Source organism: Spodoptera frugiperda, chromosome 27, assembly GCF_023101765.2.
Source record: "Spodoptera frugiperda isolate SF20-4 chromosome 27, AGI-APGP_CSIRO_Sfru_2.0, whole genome shotgun sequence".
In the NCBI taxonomy this organism is placed as follows: Eukaryota; Metazoa; Arthropoda; class Insecta; order Lepidoptera; family Noctuidae; genus Spodoptera; species Spodoptera frugiperda.
Genome location: NC_064238.1, coordinates 314069 through 331548, shown reverse-complemented (window position 1 = coordinate 331548; position 17480 = coordinate 314069). Strand labels below are relative to the sequence as shown.

General features: G+C 37.4%; 2 protein-coding genes and 1 long non-coding RNA gene across 12 annotated transcripts in view; 1 reads left to right on the top strand and 2 right to left on the bottom strand.

Annotated features, from left to right (window-relative positions):
- LOC126912598 (uncharacterized) overlaps window positions 1-12755 on the top strand; it is a 59534-nt gene extending 46779 nt beyond the window's left edge. The window contains exon 3 of the long non-coding RNA XR_007707294.1: window positions 12437-12755. This is a non-coding gene — a long non-coding RNA (uncharacterized LOC126912598). The remainder of the gene's footprint in view (window positions 1-12436) is intronic.
- LOC118263385 (cholinephosphotransferase 1) lies at window positions 30-16152 on the bottom strand. Of its 6 annotated transcripts, XM_050705430.1 has the most exons (9): window positions 15767-16152; window positions 12868-13108; window positions 9410-9568; window positions 8308-8436; window positions 5573-5701; window positions 4940-5098; window positions 4637-4762; window positions 4418-4532; window positions 30-603 (listed from the first exon to the last, which is right to left on the bottom strand). In XM_050705430.1, exons 1-9 carry the CDS (start codon window positions 15976-15978, stop codon window positions 524-526), a joined length of 1350 nt encoding a protein of 449 aa, XP_050561387.1. In that variant the 5' UTR covers window positions 15979-16152; the 3' UTR covers window positions 30-523. The 6 variants fall into 6 exon arrangements, with proteins under 6 accessions (XP_050561387.1, XP_035431223.1, XP_035431222.1 ...); XM_035575330.2 differs by lacking the exon at window positions 5573-5701 and having other exon boundaries at window positions 15767-16150; XM_035575329.2 differs by lacking the exons at window positions 5573-5701; window positions 8308-8436 and adding an exon at window positions 6821-6952 and having other exon boundaries at window positions 15767-16150.
- A 586-nt stretch (window positions 16153-16738) lies between these two features.
- LOC118263485 (ankyrin repeat and BTB/POZ domain-containing protein BTBD11) overlaps window positions 16739-17480 on the bottom strand; it is a 39185-nt gene continuing 38443 nt past the window's right edge. For all 5 annotated transcript variants that reach the window (XM_050705415.1, XM_035575513.2, XM_035575510.2 and 2 more), the window contains one exon: window positions 16739-17358. In XM_050705415.1, the coding sequence (XP_050561372.1) occupies window positions 17161-17358 (198 nt within the window). In that variant the 3' untranslated portion in view covers window positions 16739-17160. The remainder of the gene's footprint in view (window positions 17359-17480) is intronic.

Below are 17480 nucleotides of genomic sequence, written 5' to 3'. Positions count from 1 at the left end.
CAATTTCACTCAGCGTTCATAAAAACAACTTGTTCAATGTACAATCACTTTATTTTACATTTAGATTCACAATAAATTCTCCTACATTTTAGTACAATAAGTTACAAACTTAACACTTTATTTGCGAATACTATTGGTACTGTTTTAACTGTTGCATGCTTGTGAGGAAGTGATCAAATGAATGATGTTTCAATCCTATTAATGGTAATTAATTCTGTACATTGTTGAACAGGAAAATGAATAGTTACAATGACCTTATTAATTTGAAAATTTATGAGCTAACTGATTTAATTTAAGACATATTTATAGGCAATTTTATAAAACGATTTAATTAATATCACTGGATTCAATTCCGCAGCACTTCTCCCGTCACCTAAATAACTTAATTCTTGTCTATTTTTACTTACAATCACAATCATGAATACTTTGAAATAGTAGCTTTATGTCTTTGACATTAAGATTGAGTTTGCTATTTCAAACGCTCCATGGCGTGTGGTTGGAATACTAGAGTATTATGTATAGATTAACTAATAGAGTTGTTATTAATTAATGGTACTACGTCCTCGCTGTCCGACCTCTCGCTCTCACTCGCCACCGTCACCGCTGTAAAAGAAAAACAGGGGTTCACCTCATGTCCTGGGGCTAAAGTCATGTTGGAAAGTGAATAATATACGCACACAACACTTGATTCGAAGGTTAAATGGAATAAAGACAAAAGAAACAGAAATAGTATAACTTCTAAAGTGGGAAATGATCCTAACATGAAATGATAATTATTATTACTGCGTTTAGTACTGATTTCAAGCGATTTTCAACACAAAATGGTTAGTAACTACAAAAGAAAGCGTGATAATGTTAATAAGAAATAAAAAGCAATACATAAAATAATAAAGCAATATCCTAAAACACTACTGTAGCTCTAATTACTATTGGAACACGGTTTATATTTGAACAACACAAGCTCCACTGACCTTTGCGTCCGTACAAGTAGCGTGTAGCGAACCTAAGGGGGCACAACTTTGGGGAGATGTGATATAAAACCTCTTAAACCACTTGATAAAGCAACAATAATATTGTATACACCCTGAGTATAATAAAACAAGTATAATGAAAATGTACATTTGTTATATTTCACATAAAAAATACATTTAACAGTATATGATACAGCGGGCTTGCGTTTTGTGTAACATCAATAATTAACACGTATTTACACACTTAGCACTATGGAGGCGTAGCTACTCTTAACACTTGAGCTCCAATATGTGCACTAACTATTTTAAATTCAAATTTAACCGACTAGATGAGGAGACAGTAAACATCGCGCATGTCTAGCAGTTGCAAGCGTCATCACTTCATACATAGTACATATATAAATAGCGTATAGAAGAAGAGAATTATGTAAAGAGCTACGAGAGAGTAGTTAGACAGCTGTCACCGCGGCCATCCAGTACCTATGACATTAGTGGTCGAATACTGAAACGCCACTCAATTATAAGCCGCTTTCAAGAAAAGTTCTGTCACTAGAATTTCTTTGTGACCACAGAGATAGCACGGTATTTAAGTACAGCTTAAAATTGAGTAGCGTTCCAGTATTCGGGCGTAAAGCAATAATATTTGTAGATACTCGATAGCTACGACGTATTTTTTGTATGGCAGATTCTAGTTCCGTAACCGACCACAAGAGGCGCTGTAAAACTTGTCAATTGTCATACAAAAAATACGTTTTAGTTAACTTGTAAACTTATGGCCAAGGTACAGGTTAAATGGCAGTAGCAACATGATGGATCGAAAGACATCTAGTATTAGTAGAGCATCATTATTTAAACACTTTCTATTCTCTAATACATTGGAGTCAGTGCGGGTCGAGAGGGACTTACGGAATTTGTACATTTTAATCTTTAATCTCGGTTCAAATATGTCTTAGGTTATTGATTTTTTTCTTATACAAAATGAATTAAGTTTGTCTCCTCTCGACTAGCACTGAGCTAGACGCGTTTCTATCACAACACCTAACATTCTACACAAATGGAAAGACAGAATTACCTAAGTCACAGTATTATATTGCCTTCATCGCGTAACAGTCGTAGTAACATTTTACAACAAGATTTATTTACTAAACATTTCTAGGAACCTATTGTTTCTGGGAGAAATAGACAAATAGTGTAGTAAAACACCATATTATAGCAATAAAACAATTAAGGTACCAACAGGATAGAATATAAATTTTCTACATTTCTTTATTTATCTAATTTCGCTAATAAATTGGCCAAGAGATGACACTCTCTATCAATGATACGATCGACTACTCACTAGTAAACTGAACTGTGAATCACAACAGAAATGGTATTCAAAAATATACAATATTTAGTTTTTACTTCAACTCTCTTTATGAACATGGTGGATATTTCCATACTTTAGCTATTTACATATATAATCTCTAGTATTACCGTATTGTATGTTCTAGCTGGTGTCTACCTGACCTACAACTAGCAATTTTAATACCTAGTTACATTAACTCAAGGTTGTATTCCGTTAAACGTTTTATTAATTCAGATATGCACTTACTACTGTATGACGAACGCAGACGATCGAAACAGATTTGTATGAATGATAAATTAAAAATAAATTAAATCAATGAATTATTTACAACGGACCTGTTTCGCCGTCCATTTTAACAGAATTCAACATCGATCTACACACGTAACGAATGTCATGTAAGTGCGTATATGTGTGTAGTGTTCGTGTATTCTTGTGTAGTTAGCAGAGTAGTATTAACTCAGACTATTGTCTCCTGACAATCGCGATGTTGATCAAAATATAATTTTAGGACACCATTTGCAGTGCTAACAATAGTGAACTTTATGTTCACTACTTAAAGCATACGTTTGTGTATCTACTACAAGATATTGGTAGTTTCACTATGTGTGTGTTTAATTTTGAGCTTTTTGTCGAAACCAATAAAATTCATATTAAAATAACACCGCGTTTGTCAGTAGGTATAAAAGTTGTGAGATGTGTTGTGAAGTCGGCACGTCCATAACTTACTAGTCACAGCTTCCTATGTGTATGAGATAACTTTTATCCGATACTCGCGCCTCATCTACAACAATGATGCACAATTTATGACCAGCGACGGGGAATGTCGAGAACATATTGATTTACAAAAATAATCCTTATTGTAAGAACGCTGTAGAATACATTTTAACTTGTCAGTGTTACAGAAAAACAATTATATTTGGTTATGTTGGAAGCTATTATGTACTTACGTCTAGAGCATTCTCAAACTGGATAGAATGAATTCTCGCCCCATCACCAAGTCGTGTTATTACAGTTTGACCCAGCACCATCGACTACCGTGTGTTAGTACAGGACATGCACTGCCTACCCCGTCCCGAGTTAGACGCGCTAACAGACAGGTACAACGTTACTCTTCTTTACTATAAACATCGATATACGCGGAAACTGTCTAAATGAACGTGTATACTAAACATCTTCGCTAGCTTTAATAAACGTAACATATTATCTCTTTAAATATTATTATGAAGATTATTACTATTGGTTCGTCTTGCACAACTATTGTTTCCATTTACCTTATACCCTAAGCATATTTGTCGACACCAAACTATGTCGGACATTTATAACGCGTAGATGCACTACAGGAATCAATTCTACGATAGCTTTGGAGAAGGAAGTACAAGTATTACACCTATCAACACTAAAGAGCAATGATTTTATTCGAGAGCGCGCGGTCGCGGCCGCCGCCGTCTTGTTCCTACGTAATAAGTTACACGTAACGTTTCTATTGGACGCTAGCTTGTCACACAAGTAATACCGTTTGTCAACATGTCACTTATGTATTCCTATGTCGGGTTGTCGAGTACTGTATAGAGTTGCTTCAGTATAGAGACATTGGACGTCCGCAGTGTACTGAGTAGACTTGTAACAGTGGCGGTGCGGGGACACCGCGTCCTTAACCAATAACATACAAACCGAGCCTTCACTAACAACAAAACAGTAAAACGCAGTTTGCTTTGAACGCTGCCGACATTGTACAACGAAATTTTTAAAACGAAAGTTCACTGCACGTTCGGAAACATTGTATTTTATACAACATTGATTGCCCGGAGACTGGGGACGTTAGCGTCGAGTCTTGATTTATCTACAAATAAAATAACTTAATTTAACCTTACTAGAGAAGGTTACAGCAGCGTCCAGAGCCAACTTTATGTAAGAAAGAAAACAGAGGCCCGCACGAGGGGAGTTAGGGCTGGGGCCCGCTCCAGGGGAGCCGCGGCCCGGGCGAGGGGAATTGGGGCCCGGTGGAGGGGCGACGGGGCCCGGGCTCGGGTCGGTGTGTGGGGGCGGGGCTAGGCGTGGTGCGCGTGCGTGGAGTGCTGGCGCTTGGGCCGCCGCGTACCGTTGGCGGCCGCCGCCGGCGGGGACGTGATGCGGAACAACTGGATGCGCAGGTGCCCGCAGATCTCCAGGCAGATCTGGCCGCAGTATCTGATCAGGTCCACGCACACCCAGATCTACAGAGCAACAACACGTCAGTTAAATCCTTTTGATATTATGGAGCCACGTAAGGGTTCCGTAGAACACCAATACAAAAGGTTGGTTTGCAATAGCTACTCACCGTACACAGCCACAGGACGTAGTACTCCGGCAGCGCGTGGTTGAAGTACTGGTTGAGGAACAGCATGGCGGGCCCCAGCAGCGACCAGTCGTAGTAGTCCATCTCACTCTTTGTCATGTGCGCCACCTGGAAACACCATCGGTGTATTGTAATGTCTATTCTAACACACAGGCTCTCTTATATTACAATCAATTGAGTTTTAGCAATCAAACATGTGTGACCGTTGCCAAATTGAAGCGTGGAATTTAAGTGGTCCAAACAAACAAAATCTTGCATAACGCGCCACTCATAATGAGTACTCACCACAAGCCTGTTGGTGACCTTGGCGGCGACCATACCGAAGGCCATGATGTAGAGAGACGGGTGGTGCTGGTACACGTTGGACTCACTCTTCTGGAAGATGATGAACGCCGGCACCACCACCAGCGAGAACGGGATCACCGGCGACAGGATACTCGTGCCCTGCGGATACCGACTGGGTGTACCTCGGCCTTCGGAGGCAGGCAGCACGGTGCTTGACAAACTTAGTGCAAACACATCCAAACCAAGAGGCATTCACTTTATTACTTAGAAAAAATAATTTAATTTAATACTCAAATTTTAATGCATGCATTAATGTTTAAAAAGTTTAAGGTACTGTTTTATAAATGCTCTAATAAATAGCTAACTACTTAACATTACGTGCACATTGAGCAAGCAACAAAATAAAGCGGCGGTTAGTACGAAGCCAGACAACACATGCAATGAATGCGGCGGTGCACTATGAGACACAGCACAACACTACAGGACGGCCGTACGATTCGACGGTACAACACTAGTGATCGGTCGGTCATCGAGCGTCGTGAGTTGGCGCGGTGGCACGTTAGTACACTCTGTGCAGCGCTTACTCTGTTAAGTGTTATTCATACGGCACAATGCTAATTGAAAAAGTCTTACTGCGACGGTGGAGCCGTTTTTCCCCACGCCACCCTTCATAATGACGGTAACGTAACCGACGACTAGGTACGTGGTGAACAATACGACTGCGTAGTTGGATATCAGATTCAAGCTGATGTTTATCGGTAACTGTAGTGTTAGACCGTGATATGCGATGGTGGTGATGATGTTCACGGGTGACGGCATGCGGTTAGGTCCCGGCGGCGGCGCGCGGAAACAGAAACACATACATGCCATTAATATCATTACACGGCCTGCGCGCGGCGACCCACTCCGACTGTACGCTGTACGCTGCACGGTGTACGGCGTGTGAAGTCTTCACTCATTTATGTATGTGTTATACAGCTCTATGGATGTGTGGTTACTGGACACTGCCAAGCTCCCTGCGATGTGGTTACATGATTCTGTGTTCCATTGCAAAGGTAACACAAATATACCGTTGACTGTTCTCATATATATAGGAGCGCATAATGAACCGTTTGTTGGAGATTGTATAATACTGTTATACCAAAACCTAGAACTGTGTGCCCCATAGTAAATATTATTAGTTTAAGTATAATATAGTAAGACTTGTGCAAATATCCTGCGACACCTTAGCCTGTGTGATAATATCTGACACCATCAAACACCCGTGCCTGAGTCAAAAATTTGGTATTGTGAAGTGCTAAAAATAATAAGATAGAAAATAAGCTCAGTTAATGCTAACATCTTCATATACTAAATATACCTTAATAGGATAAATTGACTGGCGATTTTAAACTGATATTTTTCTATTCTTCTAGTATTCCTAGATTGAGTTAAAAATTTAATATAGGATCAAAAGTATTATATCTCACACAAAGTTAACATGTTCTTACAATGTATATTCAACTTAATAATAATTATCTCATCTTGTAATATGTATTTAATGCGAATAAAATGTTTCAGCTTTTTGTATTATGATATATGAAAGCTATTGTTTATCACTGCGAATGGAAGTAAATCCATGTAATGTCGTAAATCGATATAAAGTATATTAAGATATAATAATGGTCGCCTGTTATTTACATGATAGTCCATGCAGCTTGTTAACATCACGAAATGTGACGATTCAGTCGTACGGCTTCGCGTGACGTCAGAGAGACACGCTGTGCTCTACTGGCCAGTCATCGGGTCAAGGCTACTTAGTAAATGCATTGTCTCGAGGCACTGAATCGTCGCATTCGACCGACGTCCCACGGATGTTCAAGTAAACATTAGCAGTCTTACAGCGACGGTCGATCCGTTTTTGCCACATCCCCTAACTCGGAATGTAGAAAAAAAGTTGGTGGCAAAGTAAAACTGTGCGGCGAAGCACATCGAGGTAACCTGCAGGCTCAGCGGCACGCCCAGCGGGGGGATCTGCGGCATGAGGGGCCCGTTACACGAGGCACTACACACACTCGCACACAACCACGGTGCACTATGTACACTGCATCATCCTTCAAATGAGTGAAGACCCACAACAAAGGAATAAAATAAAAGGGGAGACGCACCAGCCACAGTATTGATAGTAACTTAACTATGAAGGCTTTCCCACGCACGCGCGGCACACTTCTCATTGAAATGTGTCACTGTGCTGTGTACTGTATTGTTATAATAAATAAGATACAAGTGGACCGATCGTGCAGCAGGCGGTCAACATTCACACAATGACTACAACAAATGAATCAAGTCTACACTAGACGACACCGCAAGTACACCATCGGTCCAACCGCACGCGCGGGGCGAGCCTTACGTTACCGTGTCACTAACAAATCCTACACGGAAATAAGGACATTCTTTAAATAAACAATAATAGATCATGCTCCGTGAAGAGACAGTGCTATAGTACAAGTCCTGTTTACTTATGCAAGGTACAGTCTATAGGTACAGGTAGAGAGAACAAACTACGTGGTACTCCGAGGCCGCAACAGGGAGCATAGTCTACTTACATTGATTTAGATTCATGCTATTAAAAAAACCCACATGATAATAAGCGATGGAACCAAAAGTGTCTTAGTTTAACAGAACAAAGCTAATGTTTGGCACTCACACACACAGGCACACACCTTTATTACTTAGTTTTGCTTGTAACGTTTACTCGGTTCAAATGGTTTTATTTGCGTTTGCATAATATGTATTGGTTTATTTTTACACGACTACCCAAATCGAATGTAATTTGCTTAATCATTAGCAATTTCAGACAGAACCTCTTCTTTTTTTATACTTTTGTATTGTATGAAACGCTACAAGCAAACTAATAGGTAAGTAATATAGGTGCAGTGCCCGCGTGTGAGTGCCGTATAACTGCCAATTTTAAGCCGACTACTAACCACGCTAGGTTATGCTGGTCAACAGACAATGCTTACAGTACGTTACAATTTAGATACCCAATCTATTACACAATCAGCGCCGCTGTGGGAGAACCAACTTTCTGTATGGCAACATTTCTGTATGATACATAGACAGCAGACTATTTTTTACTTTGTTTTGATGTTACTATTATATTTTTTGGCTCAATTTAAAAGTATTAAATATGATTGGACTATTTTTTGTTAGGATTACATACACGGCCATGCCAAGTTGCTTAATTTTATTGTTAACATGAGCCATGCTTACGAAGAATGTTCAAAAAGTGACATATCTTTATTTTTGCCATCTTATCAAGTTAAGAATAGTAACAGATCGGTCTCCCACAGTGGGCGATTGTAGGTGGGACTAAAGAAATGTCTCACAGCGACGGTGGAGCCGTTCTTGCCCACTCCGCCTGTGACGATGGAGGCCAGCAGCGCCCCCACCGTGAGGAACGCGCCCCCCACGGCGACCAGCGCCAGCGAGTAGCGGACCTCGAGCCCGCCGCCCACCTAGTGCACACGTGCGTTACTGGCCGAGTGCTAGTGCCCGACGACACAATGTGCCTCACATCCACTCCGTTCCGCCAAATAGAAACCGCACTATCATGATGTAAGGAAATCCCAGAAAGGAAATAAGTGGACTCGTAAACAATATAACTAGCAAATTACTCAATGATTTTATAATGTCTTGCTAAGAATAATTTAGTGATACAAGGAGCAAGAGCAGTCCTAGTTGGCGGAACTATGTCCACATTGTGCAATGATCGACTGGACAACAAGGCTTTCAGGTTGAGTCAGTAGTAACCTGATAATGACGGTGGAACACTGACAGATCACGACTATAGCGGTCATGTGGGTATTTTTAAACGTCGCCTAACGGTTTACAGCTGGTGGCTTGTCTTTAGTAGGTAGAGAGGTACTTAGTTATTGAATAACAAATTGTATCCATGCAACACAATAGAACCACGTGTCGGATCATTTAGTTCTAATTAACTAGTTCAACTTTCATAATTATTTGTGGAACGAATTATCTGATTAACATTTATAAACGCACTGCATTATACAAATGATCCGAGTGGTTCTTTCGTGTGTACATCAAATATTTGTGAGACAACATTGATATAATGTCAAACAACTTGTATTACAAGTACTGAGTTATTCAAACGTTAGATAACTGAACATTGGACGACACTCAGCTAGTATAATATAATCTGTGAATACATCTGTATAATGCGGCTCGCTGTACAAAATGACTTGCAGTCTGTTTTTGTTGGGGCTGTTTATTGACGTAATTTGTTTGAACATAACGACTTTATGTGACCAGTGACGGGTCGCACGTCACTACATTCACACAAAACTCTAATAAACAATGTTCATGTCTGTTTTGTGTCTAACTTTTATGTTTAGAAGTCATTTTGTACTAGCAGCTCGAGGATCGTAGTGTGTAGGAGATACGCAGTGCAGTACGGGTGGACTACGTTACCTGAGTGGCCCAGAAGCTGGGGCCGAGTGTGGCGGACACGAGGTGGATGGCGATGATGGAGTACTGAGCCTCCGTGACGTCTATCCGGCCCATCTTGAGCGTGCCGGTCACGTACGCCTGCCAGTGAGCGCAGTAGAACAGAGTCATCGCGCAGAAACACTGAAACATCATGATAAACAATTAAGAATAATTTCCTAGATAAGGATAATGATATGTTTTTGCCACCATCTATAACAAAGTAACTCTTTGAACAAAGTAAGGATCGGTAGGCATATAAAAGTAACTTTAACTTTAGACCTAAGTACCTAATTGTTAAATTCTCGTTTTCGGAAGACTTCCGATGACTAAGTACAATGTGAATCGAATTGAATAATTCAAATCGATTTCATCCATTTATACCACGGTGAAAGACAGCAACTAGACTAGTTTTCTTAGAAATTGTGGCGTATCTGTAGCAAATGGTGAAACAAAAACTGTAGGTAACTTCTCTACTGCTTTTGCATTAGGCAAGGTATTGTTTTTATGCAATTGTTAAGTTAAAGAGGAGCTACAATCTATTCATATTATTCTTAGCGTGATGTGCTGAGTCAGTGTGTCACATTGTAACTAGTCATTAACATTAAGCAAAAACCATCATACACACAATTACCAAAAGCTTTATTACCAAAAAATTGTGGATAATTCTGCCAACATTTTCTAAGAAAATCAGGCGGCATAGGTAATGTGCTATTAAATCATAGTTATATGCTTCGTATAATTACAAGGACTAAATTTGGTGAAAACTTGTAGGTTTCGCAACTTGTCCCAGTAGCAAACACGAGTATCTCATCAGGCATTCGTGGCTAAATACCGCGTGTGAGTCGGTCACTGGGTTACCAACAGTTACGACCAACTTTACCTTTTAGATTAATAGCTGTTAATCATTCTATCTACAAAGACTACGTATAAATCGATATGAGCAATCTCGGTCAAATTTAGGTAAAACTTAAAATAATGTTTCGTTATTTCGTAGAAATTGGCCAGTTTCCAGAGTTTGGTGGTAGCCGGCGCAATAGTTTGGCAACACTCCCAAATAAGAATATTGAAATAATGAGGGTCATGTCGCGAATACGGAAAAGTACATTATGGCATTACGTCACTGGTAGGGGCGACACACGTAACGACGTGGTTCATTCACGACTACAGCTGAAAGCCGCGGACAGTCTATAAAGGGTGCAATTACAGCTGAGACACGTACATCGAGGAAGGAATGAATTAGGGTCATGTAGGGGACGCATCCGACGCACTATGACGCAGATTTGATTCCTTAGAGATTTAAGAGGATCAGAATATTTTTTTAAACGCAATAAATATCGATCAATCTTCTAAGACCCAGCAATTAATTGTTCCTATTTAAAAACTTATGAAAGTGCATTAATATTCACATATTTTTCTATCTCAGTACTAATGAGACTTTCTCAGGCATTTTTGCCAACACTTGGTTTTATTGGCTGGCCTCGTTCACTGGCAATATTTTCAGTTACGCGAAATAAGGCCAAGTGCTCTGTAATGTAAACTTTCACTATGCCAACTTTTATTACAATGTGTACAGTCGTTTTTGCGTCATACACCCGGAAACAGAAGCACGGAGAAATTAAAAATCCCGCATCTGTATCAATGTTTGAAAAAAAAAACCGCGAAGGATAAATGCGAAGGTTGCGTTTTCCAAAATGAATTATATTGGCATGTAAACGTAATGTTCTGAAACGTTTATTTTTATGTCGTTCGCGTATTCGTAATATTTCTCAATACTCCGTCCATAACACATAGGTGCCCACTCGTACATATACAAACAACGTTATCAAATAGATTGAGTAGCTTATCAATCGAGTATTTCATGCGGAAAACAAACTCTACGCATCTGAGTTCGATAAAATGCCGAGACCTAGTGTTAAAATATGTAAATTATCACAAACTGTCATAGAAAAATCCACTATTTAGTAGGACCATGCGGAAGTATTAGGTTTATCGTTATATAATGGCTTGTGAAATAAACAATGTAAACAGATTCATTCGCATTGACCTAGTAATTGAATCGACGACTTTTAAGTAATGTTCACGACTGTGGAGCTCTTTGGAGACAGATATCTGTACAACGTACCTACTACCCAGGTACTAATTGCATTAGAGTGCAGGGACTAACGTGTCAGAAACAATAGTCACTTCTGGGACATTTTCCACAGATTTCCACAGGGAATAAGTGACATTGACTAGCAAATTAATTGCGAAGTCCGATACTTATCTAAATTACGTTTTAATAAACACTAATTGGTAACGTGACGTATCGCAGGTTAATAATAATTATGGAGATTAAGAATACTAATACTGATACAGTGCTGAGCTGCTATGGTACGATATAATTCGCTTCGTCACCATCGTGATGGGTGGGACTACGTGCCTACTTGTATTTAATCAAGATCCCATTAATCTGTTAGCAACTTTATGACTTTATTGTGGTGGGCCTTGTAATGTAGTGCATTATTTTTATCGCCGGAGCCATGATTCTAGCTGGCGCTCCTTTAAGGTATGGATTTAATTGGACTCAAGTATTATGATTATGAGTCAGCCTATTTATGTCGGCCATTAAAGATGTTTGTTCGTGTAGTCAATCATGTACCGAGCGCGGCGCAGTATCATCGATTCTATGTAACAACCTCGATGTGTAATAAGACGAAATTACATTTGTGGATTGTTAATTTTAAAGGATTAGTTCCGTATTTTGTACTTTAACCCGACCCTATGTTATCATACTTGGGTAAATCACGTATAATCTTATTCAGTAAAAGGGTAGCTACAAAACAACATTTTTACATCATAACCTGACTATAAAGCAAGCAAGGCAGGTAGGCTAGAGAACGATATTTCCTATGTTTGATTTTAGGTTTTACCTAATGCGAAGTTGCTTAATGATGTTCAGAAATTAAGTTGAACTTCAATTTTAGCTATTAGGCATTTGAATGCCCTAGAATATATTTCTGTAGAAACTAGGCCAATAGGGATGATGACGGGGTATGAAAATTAAAAATGTAATTAGTCCGTCAGTTAGGTAATGAAAAAATATTAGACACGTATTTTTTTATTTTGTCATATAAGATAACAATACTTAGATAAAATGAATCAAAGTATAGGAGTGGGAGCTAACTACGTCACTATATAGTATAAAACGTACTCTAAAGTGACGTCACGCGACATTTCAAATCGATATATCTTCGAAAGTATTTGTTTCCGTAAGAAAATAAAAAATACATGTCTAATATTTTAAAATAATCTACAAGACGGACATTAAAATAAAAATTAGTCATCTACCCTATTAACTACTACCTACTCATACTCAAATGACTAGTTAATAATCGTTAATAATAGGTAGTCATTAAAATTATAACTACCTACCTAACGTTGTACATTATGTGATAACTTACCTGGAAGAACATCCATGTAGGGTACTCTCCTAGTTTGACAGCTATACAGGCGCCTAGCGCTATAAACACGGTGGATATACTGTCGCAGCCGTGGTCAAAGAGCTCGCCCAGAGGCGACTGGCTGCCTGTGCGTCGCGCCTGCTTGCCATCGATGGCGTCCAGGCTCTGGTAGATGAAGACTCCTAGCGCGCATAGTGCGCACGCCCATCGCGGCGGGTCTTGCCTCGCGTCGGGACTGAACCTGCAGCATTATAATATTCATTGTAAGTATAGACATAGCCAACTATAATATAACATAACCACTGTAATGTTATTACAACATCTCTTTAATAGATTAAAGAGCTAGAAGCTAATGGGACTTCTGCGCTCAACGCGCAATCTATAGTTCCTTTAGTAACACCTATCTCCAATGAACTTAAGTTCATCATCGTGAGATGGTTCTGCCTGACTAATTTCCATGGAGCTGGATTACCGCGGTCATTGCGTTCGATGCGTAGGTGTGTTACAGGTCACTACGCTGCGCTATCGGAAGGCGCATAGGTCACAGCTACACAAATATGGCACCTATTTATAGCTAGTTAACATAGCCTATTCCATGATGAGATTGTTTTGATTAGGTATTGCAAAGGTATGCACGCAACCATGACAAGCCAAGTGAACCGTAACACACGTAAGTGCTGCTGATGGCATATACCCAACTACAGGATGTCGACAGTCACGATATTCTAGCTTCTAGCATGAATGTTATTTCTCAGATTTAAATTTGAATCCCCTGGTTTGACAAAAATTGCTATTGGATTGCTATTAACAGTTGATTCCAAAAAAATCAGTAGTTTTTGACTATAGTGCCATGGAACACAAAAATTCATTAACCCATTGTATGCCGGAACGCAGATCTACACGAGATACAATTTGTTTTCTATTGTTGTCTTATGTACGGCATACGAGAGGTTAATACTGTCACCTCTCCGAGAGAACAGAGAGCACATGACCATACATTTTTGTGCAATATCAGCACAGCTTCATCACTATAATATAATCAAATCAATCAGGATGAGAATGTTAAGGTACAAATGATGATAAGGTAGTCGTAGTTGTTATAGGGACAAAGAAAAAGTGAATCGGAATGGACATGCAATTTAAAAGATATGTAAACAAAAGTAGGTAATTGTACCTACATTTAGTATCAATCAAATCAAATCATTTAGTATCATAAAGGTAAGGTACTAAATAAGAATGTCAAGATTCAATTCTAATAATAATGAATCACTGTCAGACTTTTTAATTTTTATTCAATCTTTATTGTTATTTCAGTATTGTCAATGACACAGAAGTATTTTATAAAATTACCTAGCTTACTTTGGAAATTAATATTAACTACATTTAGTTATAATGGCAATCAACTGTATTGTAGGTATTTATTAACTGTTTGCAAGTGAAACTACCACACAAGGTGAATTATATTTCTTCCGTTTTCCATTTAATATTCACATAAATTACCTAGAATAATAAATAGTGTATAGTGACTTTGTAAAATTATGAACACCAAAATATTATTAAGAATTATTTTTATAATAACCATACTACAATGAACTAAAAAGCACAGGTATAAAACTACTCAAATAGTAGAGCTTTTCTCCATTAATTTATATTAGTAAACCATGATTTTTAGTTAAGAAATTATTTATATCAAAAATGTTTTAACTAATAAATATTGACCTTAGTTAAATTTAAATCAATATATTTCCAATAAAATCCAATATATCTGGGCCTCTGAGCCCCTGTCATTATGTTAAAATTCAAATTCATAGTATTTTATTCAAATGAGGTTATTTAACATACCTATCTACCTACATTTACACATGTGTAAATTAATTACCATTTTATATGAGTAATCTGACCTTATTTTATTGCGAAAATATTTCGCTTCATTAACTTCTTTATAATCACATATAAATCAGTTTCCCTAAAATGAAAGCTAGTATTTTTTGAGTCTCGGTTGCAATATATGTTGTAACCTAAAATCTAAATTAATATTTCTTAAATCTTTAAAAAATCCAATTGGTTACATATTACTTCTACAAATAAACCAAATTACAAGGACATAAAGAATGATAATATATGGTATTATTATCTTTCACAGTGAAATTATCAAAATTATATAAAAAATATCTACTGATGCATGGTTAGTACATTTCATTTCTTGATTAAACCTTCAGTTACTCTATCTTATCTGAAATCAGTTAGGTTTTGACATTAACCGACGAAATTGATAACATTTTTGCTAACTTATCATCCTAAATAAACTGTCCTTCAAAAAATTATTGTCATGCTGATAGATAATGGCATCAATCTTAAGCCTCAGGTGGTGCAAAGATTACACGGAAGTTAACTAGTGGATCCAATAAGAATAGCTACTGAGAATCTAACCCTATCATTCCATCAACATAAAATAAATGATGAACTAGAGACATGTATTATGCAGTTATCATTATAACAGAGAAAGGTTATGTGTCAAGTAATGTACCAGCCTGTCTGTCACAGCATCCAGACAGAAATCAAGGGCTGTGCCTATTTATTATTGTTTGAGCTCATTGATAACTGGAGACGACTAGGTATAATTTAATTCCGGCTATCTTATCGAAACACAGTGGCGCGACAATACTCGGCCAATCGCATGCCTCTCTCTTCGATCGCTACAACATGTAAACACGCGCTAATGTACCGTATTACTGAATGAAAACTCCACTACTTCCTAAATCTAACCACTACATCTACGTAGGACTGATACCACACACCGTTAGAATGTCTTAGTACAAGCAGAAAATGAAAGTCGTTACGGTCGGACGAGATCTGTGACACAGTTCCTATGTATTGATATAACCTTCAATGTACTTACCAAACTAGTATTAGTGTGGTGACTACATTTACTATTAAACCTAATATTGTGATGAGATTCGGCGCAAGCCATAGCGGCGTTTTAGATACTAGCCAGCACCACCACGGCTGGAGCCATGCATCCAATATACTGGCACTCGTACAAGAATATTTGTGTTCACTTAGTCTTTTTAACTGGGCAGCATTGAGTATTCTCTCTTTGTAGAACTGCATTTTATTTCACTGTCACGACATTACAATGCACAACAAAATTCCACTATTACTATATTCACAAGATAAAAATTCGCAAAATCGTAATGTAAATCACATTCACATCACAAATCACGACTGCTCTTGATACCATAGGCAATACTGGCAATACGACAATTTTTTATTCGCAACTGTGTTCTGTCATCCAGCCACGCGTACGCCATAGACAATATTCTTGACAGTTGAAAATGTTGCCAATAAATAAATAATGACACAATTCGGGGAAACTAGTCGACAAGATAATAAATTCCAATCTGTCAATTTCATATTTGATTTTGACATTCAATAGTTTTGATTGTTGGAAAAAAGAAATCACAATGTAAAATAATGAAATGACGGTTAGTCATTTAGGTTGGGATTTCAAAACATTACAAATTAATTACTATAAATAATTATATATTTTTCTTTATTTTAGTTTTAAATTAGTTTATATTCCTTTTTTTTAGTTATTTTTAAGTTGACATACAACTTTAAAATAAATGTAAAGACGAAATAAATTCAATTACTAGAAATATATGATTGAAACATCTAATAAAAAAAAAAGTGCTTCCATAATATAAAACGTAGGTAACGGAGTCCTTGACCTTTAATATTAGATGTATGTAAGTAATTATAACCGTTATTGCTATGAATCATATTAGTTATTGTACCTAATACAGTCAAGGACTGTAATGTAACTGTTTGGTGTTAAAATTTTATTTAAAGCTGTCAAAATATTAAAACATTTTACAACACAAAGCTTTATTTCAACAATAATTACATTACAAAGATAATATAATACTTTCCAGTCATAAACTGTTTCATACATAAAAATTATCGAAAGAATTACAAAATGAAGACAAAAATATATTTTGTTACAAAAATATTTATATTTCAGTTGTACTTGATAATCTACTTACTTATCTACATAGAAGTTAATTTAGTACTTACATTATTATAAAATAAAATATTATCAAACTTCGTTTACATAAAGGTATTTCAGCATGACAAAATTAAAGCCTTATGAAAATATTTGGGAAAATATTTTTTTTAAATAAATCAAAAAACCTTAGAGTCACTCTATTACTCATTTGTAAAATTATATAGGTATTTTATCTAAATAATTAAACTTTTAATCAAAAATGTTTTGTATTAACATTGTAATAGTTATCTATTTTTTGCTTGATTTTTCCTGGCTTCTATTCTTTTTTGTAATGTTACAAGTAAAGCACCAAGGACATTATGTCCAGGAAGCCGTTTCCCAAAGAGCAAACGTTTGACGGAGTCATCGTATGTGAGAAGCGCCACCATGTTTTGAAGTAGGAACCCTTGGCAGTATTCCAGTAGCTGAGTAGCACCATAGACCTGTAACAACACCAAACACGAATGAAAACCTTAATTGTTTTTCCCTCCTTCCTTTTACTCACTTCTAAAGTTTTGTACCTAATTTCTTTATTTCAAGATCAGATAATATGATCCCTATTATC

Excerpts from the sequence above, each read along its gene's own strand:
- LOC118263385 (XM_050705430.1), bottom strand. The coding sequence starts at position 15,978 with ATGCAGTTCTACAAAGAGAGAATACTCAATGCTGCCCAGTTAAAAAGA. Across the intron at positions 5,099-5,572 it reads AAAACGGCTCCACCGTCGCA|GGCACGAGTATCCTGTCGCC; the intron begins GTAAGACTTTTT and ends CGGTATCCGCAG. Across the intron at positions 604-4,417 it reads GCCGGCGGCGGCCGCCAACG|CGGTGACGGTGGCGAGTGAG; the intron begins GTACGCGGCGGC and ends TTTCTTTTACAG.